Source organism: Lineus longissimus, chromosome 9 (genome assembly GCF_910592395.1).
Source record: "Lineus longissimus chromosome 9, tnLinLong1.2, whole genome shotgun sequence".
Classification (NCBI taxonomy): domain Eukaryota; kingdom Metazoa; phylum Nemertea; class Pilidiophora; order Heteronemertea; family Lineidae; genus Lineus; species Lineus longissimus.
Window position 1 is genome coordinate 19235555 of NC_088316.1, and position 14477 is coordinate 19250031.

Sequence of the window (14477 nt, forward strand, 5' to 3'; positions counted from 1 at the left end):
TTAATTGTTGTCCCTCTTAAATGCTGATGGCCCTTTATAATAGCTTTCTAATGCATGCATGAGAGTTGTGTACAGCGATTTTACAATTAGGTCCCCATTCTATCTTTAAATTAAGCTTGATGCCAACAATTGACCAACAGTGCCAAACAATACCCATAAACTGTTGGAGTCCCCAGAGCTCAGACCAGCCAACTAAACTATTGTCAAGGGCCGCCAATCAATTTGAACCAATCGTGAAAAGGCTTCATGTTATCATAAATAACACTATACAGCATTGAATTTCTGCAGCAAATTACACTGACAGTTCATTCTCTCATCATGAAGCATTTTGTAACACAACTTTCGCAAGCATGAGCCTCCATGTCACCAGAACATCACTGCAGTTTTAGTCTTGAAGACCAGTTGTCCACCGAAGCAGGTCAATATCAAAGAACAGTGTCTGTGCCCGAGATACTCTTCCAAGTGTGGAGTAAGAACCAAGAAAGAAGGATGAACACGAGTTCGAATCCCAGGTTGCATGGCACTATAACAAGTGTTAATGAATAATGACATTTCATGATGCTTATGAGATATCCGATCAGATTCTTCTGGTTCATAATCATCATCCAGAATACAGGTGAGCCTACCGAGCTCACCTACAACACTTTATGATTGTAATGTACAACCATGGCTAATTCACCCCTCAACATCCAAGTGCATCTATCAAATTCAACAAGCATTACTGAATGCCATTCACTCAGATCCAGGAAAGTGTACTAAACTTCAGTGTATGATAATGTCACAGTCCCCTTATTTGGAACCAACTGACGTTTTGGCTCTGGGTGTGAAGACTGTTCCGACTTCTGCCCAGTGTGGTGTTGATTCCACACCCTAAAAGGATCAGTCGGACAACCTCAGACCATGCCACCCACTGCAGCGGAACTATCACCAGCAACCCTGGCAATCGGCCACCATCCAAATAGGAACAGTTGATTCTAATCTTTGAATAAAACTCAACAAAAACCATGTCCAACCTAAACCATAGATCAAAGTCATGGCAGACACCGGATCAAAGTAACTTTTTACCTTTTCAATAAACAAGCTATAGTTTGTTTGATATCACAAATCAATAATTAATAATGAGAACACTTGTATGATATGGTTGGGAAGCAGGCTCCAGTTCATCATTGATGTGGAAAAACTAAACTTGATAAGTCTACTATCAAGAATATTCTTGCTATTATTGGTAAAAAAGTTTTGTTTTATCAGAGAATAATCAGAGAGTTGTGTCACTTCACAATGATAGTACTGTGATTTAGAGCGAGTTCACACCTAGCAGACCTACTCCAGAACATCAAGATGTCAATGTTTGCTGGCATCAAAAAGGCCGATGGAAAAAAATCCCAAGATATCAACGGAAATTGTTTTCATCAAGATTTTGACTTCAAACACAGCTTTTGAATTTATTTACGTTCCTACCAGGACAGAGTTGAGTATTTTGGTAATTGAGAGTCCAGTAATCTTTAGTACCGCAACAAAGAAGATAAATGCACACAGTAGCAACCCTGTGTGCCTTATTAGACATAGCCAACAGGATCAAGCTTTTAATTTGTCTCGATTTCCACAACGGTCCCTCGAGCCTCAGAGCATGACTTGAATTTCTCTAATCCTCACGATTGCTTTACACACATCAGCTGGTGGTACGGCTCTCGTGTGAAGCGAACACTATGTCAATTTCATGCTGCTTGGGGTTGAGCAAGCTCTGGGCAATGGTTGTCAGTCATACAAAGCATTCATTCTCTAATGGAAATGCCATGGTATGAGGTTTTTTCTAGGAGTTGGGTGGAGGGGGGGGGGGCAAATTCCATGACAGGTCAACACCATGAGCAAGAAAGGCTGATGTTCAGTGGTTAACAGAAGCAATAGACAGCAGTGAGCTAGCTATTCCAACTAATGGCAGTGGTGCATCACTTGTCTTTCTACATAGATTGGAGAGTGATGCAACACCAATGCTACTGAGGTCCTTTGAAATTTAAGGGGCATTGCATCGAGTGTGCGAAATTCCCTTTAATCGCAATATGAGCTATCAGCACATTACCCTTTGACATTGAAGCCACCTCGGAGGGCATGGAGGAGCGGACAAACATCATTGATTGTCCCCACAAACCCGATAAAGTGTGCACGGTACGATGCCCTGAGAACGTCTATAAAACAGAATGTAGGTTGTTTATAGGAGCACATCCTCTCATATGACACAAGCTCCAACTTTTTTATGATGAACTCCCTCTGATGAGATATACCTATTATGTATTTTTCCACCCCTCAACCCTCAGACCCTTCATCAACTCTCCAAAACTGACAACAACTCCTAATGGTCATTCCCTTTGATTTCTGATATCCACCACACGGACACGGCCATGCCAAACATCATCAATCAGTGGAAAAAACAGGCAAATTAGGAAATACATTGACAAGCTATGAGAATGTACTGGTCAGTACTGACATGTTCAGACAAATTGCCTCCAACTCAAACTGGCTTGATACGGTGTACATTTCATATAAGTAGCTGGATGCACAGTGCAATTCCTAACGTGAAATGGACACCCCTGAAACATTCCTGGCCAAAGCTCTGTCCTACGTTTTCTTGTCATCTGTCATTTTCTCAAATTAGTCGCCGCCATACAATGGCATATACATTGTTAATGACCTCGTTATATACGCCGTACAAGACGCCAAAACATGCTAAGTGACAGGAGCAGAATCTGCATACAAATTTCCCGCATTTGGCTGTCGTTGATCATTATACTGCATCTTCTTATTCATCGACCTACCCTTGGACCACCCCAACTTTACTGCAAACTCAATTCGCTTTGACGTATCAATTCTTACCAAAATGAAAAGGAAATAGAACTGAAACAGACTGGTTAATTTCGCTCTAAGGTGAGTCAAATCTACAATGCATTACGTAGGAAATCTTTATATGATTCGCTGATCTTTGGTTGATATCGACTCTAGATCAAGACGAATCGTCTCCTTTCTTTATTGACTGTTACAGCCTGTTTTGTTATAAACGACCACGGACACACATCCTAAGAGGCCGATCTATAAATGCAGGTGACGTCCCACAATCCCTTGCTGGTGTGGCAGCAATAACGCATCACCTCGTATATCTATCGTTGGCGCAGACAAAGACAGGCGGTGGTCCCAACAGTCTTTATCATCATAAAGGGCTGCCACATTTATTTGGAGGAGTAAATGTTGTTCCAGAAGTAGAAAAGGTAATGGAAATGGTTGATTTATCACACTCCGCAGTAAAAATAATTACAAGTTCTATGTACTCCACAATAGAGATTTTGAATGAAAATGGCATCTGTCATAGGTGGGGGGTCGAGTGAGACTTGAATTTCTTTCTCCAGGAGGCCTTTCAAAAGGAAACTAGTAATTTCTTACCCACAATACACTAAAAAGTTCAGTATCAGGTGGTATAGACTAATCGAAATTCATCACTGGTCAACCCTGGATGTGACTCTAATTATCTCATGATACAACCTAATCATGAACTCAATACCTCCATTACTGATGTTTCCTCATGGCCAAGTGTTTTGCTAAAGGTGAGAAACTTTCAAACTCTTGATCCCATTGTATGTTTTCATTTGACAAGCATTACATGAGAACATAATACATCCCAGATTTTGTTTTTCAGTCTGAAGAGTGTTCCACTTCTTGCTTGTCTTGCTAAAAATCGAATCTTGAGGGTACTTGAGGTGAAGTCGGCACAGAATACCAACTCAACACAGTAGGTCTCACCCACGGTACCTTTCCTCCTTCCCACAGTGGACAGCCTACATTGCCTGATCAACCTCTTTGCAGTAAGATGGAGGCACTAGGCCTTACACCACCTTCCCCACTTCCCACAGTAGAGCCCACATTGCCCGGATCGCCTGCAGGGCATATATTCAAATCATTTCGTGAATCATGTTAGACAAAGAATGTGTGAACCAGCACATTGTAATTCGATGGATGTAGGCCTAGCATTCCACAGCCTTGCCTGTGGTCAAGTGCTGAGAATTCAATGTACTGAGATCAAAACAGATTCTATTTCAGACTAAAAGTTTTTTGCCTTTCTCTGATTTTGTCATTTACATGCTATAGAGATGTTATACTCCTATGTTCTTAGCCAGCTGATACCGTCTGTAGTGAAATGTTGGTAAACAATAACATCTTAGCTTCCAACTTTCCCATTCTATTCTTCCACTTCAGGTTGTAAAAACAATGTAATGATTGGTATGTTTCCCCATATTTCTGCAAGGACTGTGGTTGTTAGCATACATAATGAGGTAGAGAGTAGAGGTGACCAAGCTACAATCCTGTTCTGATTGTGATCTGATACTGCCTTGAAGGTGTTTACTCACTGGCACCTGAATACATTGTAATCAGACACTTCATATTCTAGTCTTCATTTCTCAAACCAACACAACTAACAAGACAGACGAGCTTGGCTGTGATTGCTTTGAGTTTTCTTTTAGCAATCACACTTTCCAGAAGACTGCAAAGTAAGATTGCTCTTTAATACCTTACTACAATATCTGAACTTGACCACTGAATCCAGCAAATGTTTTAACGGATGAACCAATCTATTCTGACTGATCAACATCAGAAACCTTTCAAGACCACCAGTGAGACCTACCAAACCCCCACAGTCACCAACAACAACGATGCCACTATATCCTAAATCAATTTTGAGAGCTCACAGTCGGCAACAGTGGTCGATCCGAGCCAGCGCCAGAATTCATTGGCTAGTGGTTTCCTTGCGCTGGTCTAATGCTACGAAGCACATCATCTCCCAGAGAAATCAATTTCTAATTAACTGTAATATTGCATGAAAACTGGTGCACTGGATTAATCCCTGGCGATGCTTGTGTCGTCGCCGATACGGACCAGTGTCCATTCTCGAAGAATAAGACACACAGATGCCGAAGATGAGGATGAGGGAGAATGCATGCGTTAATGAATCCGAGGATGAATCAGACCGAGGAACCAACTAATGTCAATGATGAGCTTGTGTCCGTTCGGAAGAGATTTGACATGAGACATCTATAGTCTCTTTACCCTCAGGACTACCAACTCCCTATGCCCAAGCACTGTTTTCATTTGACACATGTTCTCAGAAAGAAAATGCAAGCACATATACATGTTTTCTTCTTATATTTGTAGCAACAGCAGTTTCATCCCATGTGGTGTTTAAGGGTTAAAGTTCATGAGCCCAGTATAACAGCAATCAATTATTCACAACACACAGTATTGACTTCTGGAGGCGATATACCTGACCAATAGCTCTAGCCAAATCAATACATTATAATATTTACTCTTTATTACATCTAAACTGGTTAGATAAACATCAAGCAATTGAACCATGTAACTACGGCCGACATTCCTAATTCAGGTTAGAAGTGGAAAAAAGCAATTTGATCAGAACTCAACTGGTCTGTTTAGGGTGTTATAAATGCGACTTGGTCAAAACACACCATACTGCAAACTGGGTAATGTTCGCAAAGCCAAGTCACAAATTTTCTCATTTACATTTTGCAAACTTACAAACCGCTGATACACATTCAGAATCAGAGTTGAGCTGAAGTAGCCATGAATGGAAGCACTACTGCAAATTTTGTAATGCGATATGCATATTCATTTCAGCTATGTAAAAGAATGTAAACAGCCAAATCAAACAAATGTCAACCTTTCTATTAAGAAAAACACCCTCAGAATGAATCCACTTCCCTTTAAAAACCCTGACAATTCATTGCACGACTCGAGTTACCATAGTTTTCAAATGAAAAAATCAAACAATATCATGGTATTATTGGATGTTGTATATTTAGCAAATTGACAGCGTGGAAATTCAATTATTCTCGCGCTAGAATTGCCCGGGGGCGGCAATCGTTGGCAAGAAAGATGAGAAGTGCAGGCAAAAAATGCAGCATGGTGGTGGAGAAAGTGACGCTGGTACCAATCTTATTGGATTTTGTCCATTTTGGTGTAGCAATTATTCTGTTTAGCCTGAAGAGTACATGTACGCTTTTTGCAAAGTTCTTTGAATCCTTTATGAGGTAATCAGGTGAGGAAGCCATATTGACACTCTGAGATCACAAAGAAAAGTCCCTTAAAGCTGCAAAAGACCTGGAACCACAGGTCTGGACAACTACAGGTCAGTGTCCCCAACTTCAACTGGGCCATATTATAATGATTCATCTGCTTCATTAAAAAGTCATTAGAATCCATTTTATCACAGAGCAATTTTAAAAGGACCAAACAACACACTTTTACAAAGACCATAATTTGAATTTGATTAAGACAATAAATAAGGCAAGTTGTCGACTTTTATCAAAACTAAATGAGGTATGGACCATAAAACATGTGGCTGCAGTATTTTTTTCCCAGCCCCAGAATTTACGACAGAAGTCTGGGTCATTACAGGCCTACTGCACTGTGCATTGCCTTCTGAGTTGGTGCTCAAGCGGCACACTGCGGGCAATTTCATCATGCTAGTAAAATCCTGAGAACCAGGATGGATTCAAAGATTTTGGGTGAAACACTGACAGTAGTATAAAACTATTATCATGATATCACAGTGCGACTGCTTACTTGATCAGCTTCAGCAGTTCGTTCCGATTTTAAATTAAACCAATGACCAGAAGATGATTATAATTGATATCATCTTGTCAATGATTTGATGACAGGATTATACTTAGTTGACATAATTCTATAACACCTCAGATTTGACAATGTTGATCACTTGATCTAGATAGGATAAGTATACAGATCATTCAAACAGTTTACATCCAAGGGGGACATGTCATTATTATTCAATTTATTGTATAGATGTAATGCTGATACACATTTCAACTAAAGTGACGGGAAACACTCCATCAAAAGTAAGGCTTGGATTCTGCCTTGATATAACTTTCTGCACCAGCCAATGGGTGGCCCAGGTTCAGTTCCCAAGCATGTCATCCGGACAAATCTGAGGCCGTCATTCAGATTGTCGGATGAGTTGATCTCTGGTTTTCCCAGCCTGGGGCGAATATCAAAAGGTATCATTCGGTTTTGACTGTGAACTGAAAGGTGGCCTTCTTCTTACAGAAATAGGCAGCTCCTCGTAGTGTATATACATGACATATGTCAACTTGTTTCATCCACTAACATTACCCTATGCATCCAGGGTCGGTATAAAGGACAAAACAAATTATTTACCAACTAAATGATGAAATTATGAGGTCAAATCCATCAGGTTTATCATAGACAATGCATCCAATAATAGGGCACCACTAGATTCAATATGATATATTTCATTACCAAGTGCACAGTTATGCTAATTTATTATCTATTGCTGGCTCTCTTCTCAGCAGACTGAGAGACACTTTTCAAATCGTCAACGACAAAGTCAACAACACAAGTATACCTATACAATACAATATCTGTCCTTTGACTAGACACTTAACCCCACTTTAGGAACAGAAGGGACCATTCTAAGGACGAATTTTGTTGGGTCTAAATCCTGATAGTCATGCATTTTCGGGCAATCTAGGCATCCCAAGAAACACAATTCCCCCATTTAAAAGACATGCAAGCAGGTGTAACAATATCGTAAACAAACTGCACATCCTGTTGAGAAGGATCTAACTGTCTGAATCACACCAAGGACACTAAACAACATTCCAGTACGGATATTGATACGACATGTACAGAGGAACCTCCCTTTGCGGACACCTCACTGGCTGGTTGGTTTTAAAAGATGGCAACAACTGTAATTATGAAAACTAAATGAGATAATCTGGCCTAACCCATCAAATCATGAAAGAGCCAACATTGCCAATTCTGATTTGGTTGTTGAGGACTTCCCCTTAGTTTAAGGATACATAAACTATAAGGATGGCTACATGGATGGACCAAATGTGAGAAGTAATGGCTCTGAAATGAAAATATTGGTAAAGATGTCCAACCTGCAATAAGTAAGCAAGATTAGTATGTAAACAATAATTGGGTCTTACCTTTAACTGGCAGCCTAATTGGGCCGTCCTAATTACCCATTAGGCCTCTAACCAACCAACCAATTAACCAATTAATTTCCAATGACATTGAGTGATTGATGATGGATTAAAGCTGTCAGTTTAGAAATTGATCAAACCCCCTAAGAGACCCCATAGTGACCAGTCTATCTCTGTGGTCAGCAAGCGGCTCGACCTCTGACCAGTGGCACATTTGAATTTTCAAAAGTTGTCCACTCTCTCATGAATGCTATTCTTGGAACAAGGGCAGGCTATCCACATAATCTATTCACGATTAACACTGTAGCCAGGTCACCAGCCAGGAATAGACCACAATACACACACCGACCCAATATGCAAACCCACTCAATCGAACGCAGTGGTGCGAGATAGAAATTGACATGTAGTAAATGTGTATACAAGGTTCACTATGGGGAAACAGTATAGGCTATTGGGATACTCACGTTTTGAGAGCTGGAGCGCTGGTCGCCCTGGCCGCTCGAGTCCCCCTTGGACTTGTGCTTACTAGCTTTCTTTGCCTTGTTGTCTAACCAGCGTTGGTGTAGTAACAAGGTGTCCTGTCTCGTCTGCTCGTACAGTCCATTTATACTCGGCTCAAACGCTTGCAAGCGGCCATTATTATGTCGTCTGTATAGGTCAATCCGGCGTCTTAAACGTTCTACCACGTCCTTTCTTTTGGGGGACAAAAAATCCCCCATAGTCCCATGTGGATGCACTATGTAGGCGTCGCGTTCCAGGCCTCTAGGGGTGCACAATGTGTCATGAATGACGCTAAGTCCAGTTAGTGCTAGTTGTTTTAGCAATGGGCCGATATCCGTCTAACAATGACATGGGTATAGGAACGCACAAACCCCGTCAATACACGTGCTGGAGTAAACAGCTGAAATCAAAACATGAAATCCACTTTAGTCACTTCTTACTTCCAAACAATCCAATTTCACGCTTGAGAGAACTTATAACGGACGCGTGAAACTGTGTTTTTTCCCAGTACGAACTTCCCCTACGATAAGCTCTACTCTACTACACTCATAACCAGCACCGCGGATAGAAGAAGAAACAGGGTCAGTCCATTATGACCTCGGAGGGGTGGTAAGTAGCAGGTGCGCGGCGTACTAAAGTAATTGAATGGCTTCCCCGTGGCTAAAAGAACATCAAATAGTAAACCTGACAAGTGTTTTATTGGCCAAATAATTCAACGCTTTAAAAACAGTGTAATCTCGCCACTTTAGTAAATTCCCTGTAGCCTACACTCCAGACCCTGTAGATTCGCTTTGTTGCCTCAGGAGTCTAACCAGGGAGCGAAGGAATGTCTCCATGATTCGCTCTGGTGTTCTCTTATACAGAAATGATCGGGAGGCAAGTGTTCTCCTCTGATTTAGAGTTAGCCCACACAAATCGTTGACTTCCTTTATCCGGTTTGCCTAATAAGAAAGTGATTCATGATCAAAGAGAGTTGTAGACAAGTGATTGTAAGCCTATACTTGGATACTAGACTCCCGGAGCAGTCCATTTCGTTATTATCCTATTCATACTGTCTCGTACCGGGCGACAGAACGAGGCCGGTCCATTGCGTCCGGAGTGTAACGAAGGAAGCTTTTGACTTAACCGCGAATTACAATGTATACTTTCGACTCCAGTTATTCAATGAGAACCAGCGAATTGCGTCATATCATTTCAATCATTTGCGCGAATTGTGGTATAGATACCCAATTATTGGGTACCTCGTGCCGTTGGTCAAAACACGGGTGTGGAATTTCTAAAAGTTGGCGAGCAAGCGACCAATAAGAAAAGTTTCCCAATCTAAATCTGGCGTCATGATATTAACAATGGAGTAAAGATTTGAAATATTTTCGATACTCAACATAAGCTATATTACATGCGATTTATTTTCTGGGTAGCCTGTTATACCATTCCTGAAATGTGTTTATCAATTCTGAAATCCAATGAGACGCGCAAATCGAACACGAAACTGAAGGAATTCAATCAATTTTGAGTTTCGGTGCTGTTTCTGTGGCCTGCTAAAAGCGATAAAAAATATTTTGATTTCAACAACAGAAGCAAATTGAGAGAAATGAACTTTTCACAGGACGCAGGTGTAGGCTAAAAAATGATTGAAAAGGCTATTCCAATTGTTGGAATTCATATCTACGATAGATCTACTGATTTTTGCGAGGCGCAGTGTATCATATGAGTATAAGAAATACACTCCGGACGCCGTGGACCGGCCTCGTCCCTCACCCACAGTGGATGCGTTGTCAATACCGAGCGCGCTGGTATTCCTTTGTGAAAAAGAAGTCACTTGACACCGGAAGCCGACGCCCCCTAATCTAGTTCATGACGAGTGAAATGCCGTCAAGTACCAGCCTCTGCAATGAGTGAATGGATGAGACTGGTGAAAGAGTCTATCGGTCGCACGGTTTCGCCGCATGGTGGCAGCAGCTGAGTGGAGCAAAATCCAAGATGGCAGCCTCCATGAAAATGCTATCAACACGATTTTCTCGACTTTCCACTGCATTTAGGCGGCATCCGCTCAGTAATTACCGACAAGTTGGGCGGCAGACGGCAAGCAGAAGCTATGGAGCTATCGCAGGTAAACATTTCATTACATTTTCATGACATATTGATCTATATGCTGCATCTAAATCTCTAAAGTTCTTAATACACGTGTATTTTCATGTGCATTGCATTGGCCATTGTGTACCTACCCATCACTTCTCTGCACTACTGTCTAGCTCATATTATCAACACCTACGACTTATGATATCTCCCGTTTTCAATACAGTTTGCACAGGGTTGTCCCAAATGTCGTTGTCTGTATGTATGATCATTTAAATTATCGTTTACACTTCTTTCTACTTCTTCTTTTACAACATGTTGAGACATCTTATCTTCTCATGAAATCCCTCCGCTACTCTTATATGAAAACCTCTTTTTTCCCCAGTCCTAAGAATCTTTTCAACAAAAGAGAAAGGTCCTGTAATGCACTTTCATGATAATCATAACTAATGCACCTTCCTCCATTCATCTCGTAATCCTCCAAGAATATTCCATATAGATGAAGACAGAGTGAGCCAGGATATAACAATCCTGGAGATTTGGTGCCATAATCTACTTGGCCCTTCATTAACCTCGTGTTATCCATCAATTATGTCCAGTGATCCTTAGATACTGACCAATCAAATTGTAAGAATTACTAGAGATCTTCAATAAGTTCTGTGACCTTGACCTTCTCCGTCTTGGCTCATTGGTCACCACTTGGTGTGACCAAAACAATGTAACCTTCAGAAATGTTGGCAATCAATTTCTCTCAAAAAGATTTATTCTTTGTCAGTAGGTGTATATCTCAATTCTTGATCCAAAGCTCAAAGTGCTCTGTGTTTGGATAAATCCAAAAGTTTACCTACAGTTTGAAAAATTAGGACTTTGAATATGAAAAAGAAGTATCTTGTTTATTAATGCCCTGGGCCTGGATAAATGATTCAAGGCTATTGTTACTAGGCTGTTCTGAATGATTGAATGTTGCGAGGTCTGATACACTTGTTTAGCTTTCAGTGAATAGTTTTTTGAAGTGAACAGTATTTGGACAAGAGACTTTTTAAAAGTCATAGAAAGAAATGTGCTGAGATTCACAAAGAATTAAAAGACCAGCTTGCTCTGGAAAATGTTGACACTGTGTTCAGATAGATTGTCTTTAGTTCATTACTTGATTGGAAATGTTCGATCATCTTCCAGAATCAACACCGCGGACGTACTCAGGATGGAAAATCTATGCATCTGTTGACCCGGTGGTCACATTGCTCACAGCGCTGAAAGCCGTCACATATGATCGTCAGAGTATATGTGTAACGATGTAATTTGCCGGTATCTAGTAATGAGCGCTGTTCCCGAGGGGTTTCAGTCCCCCCAGATATTCTAGCGCGTGTGTGCCTCTTGATGAAGCCAGTCTTAGATGGTTATTAATGTAGACATATCTTTAAAGCAGGGAGATTAACACTTTAGGATTAAGAACAATAAAGGGCGGGCCAGGGTTTCTCTGCTTGGTATTTCTGATGGAGTGCATTGCATTTATGCATTTGAGGTCTTCAAAAATCTTCCCCTTTGGCAAGGAACAACACAGCTCCTAATCAAAACTTATCGATTGTGAAACCTGCTAAAGTGGTCTTCCCCGTCCAGTTTCTGGGTGTGATTCATTGCTGTAACAGCACTAACGAGGTCCAAGAAGATACATGTTACAGATCACACAAGCATTTTTTGCTTTTTCCATAATCAGATAATTCAGGATCAATTCCGGGATGGAGATTCTTGACTAATTAGTGACATCGTTAACGTTTTTTCTTGACTGAAGAAGTCAGTAATGAATATTGCGAGTGGAGGTTTTGCTAGATTACATTACTGAGACCAGTGACTGACTGACTGTCTGTAAAATGACTTACTTCTTAGGCGTTTCTTTGTGAAAAACTTGCTCAAATTGATGAACTGTACTGGTGGAGGCTCAAAGTTAGGTGAGTGTGGTGATGGGAACTATCTCATCAATATCATTGTTTAGTTGCCTGGTGCAATGCCCCCCCCCCCCCCATGCCCCATCCGTTTGGTTTAAGGGCTTGGACACCACGCAGGACATCTCAAGTTTATGAGACAGATAGTAAGTGCATTGGACATTGTGATCAAGCACTATTCCATGGTGCCCTTGCTATACTCTTGTCCCAGCCTTATCACATGGCATCAGTTTTTATGGAATCAGCTGTAACCGTTCAACAGATACGGTGGAGAAGATATTCATGCAGGATCCCTAGAGGATGGCGACGCACCCGCACAAAATGCTACGGGCTTGCAAGAAAACAGAAAAAAATTATTAATTTAGGAGCGAAATTATGCAGTGCATGAGCGTAGTGATTCATAGTTACGACAGGGCGATTAATCGTGCTGCAATCACACCATATCCTACGTTGGTTTCATAAAAAAACCATTTCAAAATTCAATTTCAAAATCCATATTGAATCAAATTAGAGTTCTAAATAATCAGAGCTTCTGTCATGTTAGCGTGCGTGAGGGTATTCGTTGGTGATTACCACTCGCTAATAAAGAAATTCTGATGACATATCGATGATCACCAATAAATCTTTTATCAGATAATGGAACATCTAAAATCATGTTTTTGCAGAGTCGAGAATTGTCCACCAAAATTCTCCAAGTCTGGCTGAATATGGGAGCTGTGTTACTTTTCTCTTTTGTTGGATATTGGAATATTTAATTGACTGTTTCCATTCAATTTGACCTCTCTAATCAGGACACCTCCCTATTTTGGACAGCATTTTTCAGTCCCGATGGTTCCCTTAAAATAGAGTGGTTCTACTGTAAGTATTTCCTCGTCAAACATAATTTCTCAAGGAGTGATTGTGCCATCGACTCATGCAGAAAACAATAAAAGCCAGATCTGACTTGTGGCCATCGCCTGCTATCCGTTTTGCATGGCAAACTCTGGTTCATACCCAGAGGACGAGCCAGAATAACTGAGACTGTGCTGATGAATTATGGATTTGCGCGCCTCGGGCTGAATATACGAATAACCTGCCAGCCTGGAAGTGCAAGATTGCTCCGGGAAGGATGAGCAGGTTGGTGGTGGGTTTATTGTGGCAATGGGAGATTGGAAATACAGCAGAAGTGAGAAGACAGGAGACTTAGAGTGTCTGCAGTTTGCAGTAGGCGCGATGGGTGTTTAGGTGATGATGGAAGGTCTTGGTGATGGATCTGGTCAAAGACGGTCTCACCAGGCCAAACATGCACGTTGTGGGAAATAACATTGACCAGAGAATGTGTTTAGGGGTGATGGCTAATTTGATAGTGGGAACGCATTAGTCTCAGATAATTAATTCATAAGAAATGCCTGTAATTCTTTTGTCTCCTGGTATACTCTATCATGCTGCTCAGTCACTCATAAAAACATCCAAATTGATGCTATTTTTCAAGCCCTGACCAACAAAACATTTCCCCTAAATGAATGAACTCTTATTTTATTTGCGTGGTGGCGTTGAATGATAGCCCAACGCAAGAAAAGAAAGACGAAATGAAGAAAACTGATTTGGTTGATTTCTCTTGGGGATTCCAGTACGGCGTGATTGTGCATGATGGTCGCCCATCCGTCAGGTAGTCATGACCTCAGAACTGGCAGAATAATGCACAACCTCATTCCCAGACACCATAATAGCCACATTATATTGCCGTTTCCATTGTTGGTAGGTCCCTGGGTTCAAGGTTGAATCATTCACGAAGGACGTCCGTCTTTTCGCGCTGCTTCTAAGTTGACACGTCAACATCTTGCATGAAAGATTTCACTCTCGCCATGACATAATGTGCGGACAGCATTACAACCTATAAATCATATATGCTGACAGATTGAGATAAATCTCGTATACTGGGCGATGAGGGCATAGT

At 41.1% G+C, this 14477-nt stretch overlaps 2 protein-coding genes across 3 annotated transcripts in view; one reads left to right on the forward strand and one right to left on the reverse strand.

Annotated features, from left to right (window-relative positions):
• LOC135493172 (mastermind-like protein 2) overlaps positions 1 to 14477 on the reverse strand; it is a 44510-nt gene that overhangs the window by 6409 nt on the left and 23624 nt on the right. The window contains exon 2 of one of the 2 annotated variants that reach the window (XM_064780208.1): positions 8489 to 8925. In XM_064780208.1, the coding sequence (XP_064636278.1) occupies positions 8489 to 8743 (255 nt within the window). In that variant the 5' untranslated portion in view covers positions 8744 to 8925. Of the gene's footprint in view, positions 1 to 8488; positions 9073 to 14477 lie in introns of those variants that run through there. The other variant, XM_064780207.1, reaches the window with a different exon arrangement.
• The window catches only part of LOC135493173 (heat shock protein 75 kDa, mitochondrial-like), a 28085-nt gene continuing 24114 nt past the window's right edge, over positions 10507 to 14477 (forward strand). The window contains exon 1 of the mRNA XM_064780209.1: positions 10507 to 10635. Coding sequence (XP_064636279.1) covers positions 10518 to 10635 — 118 coding nt within the window. The 5' untranslated portion in view covers positions 10507 to 10517. The remainder of the gene's footprint in view (positions 10636 to 14477) is intronic.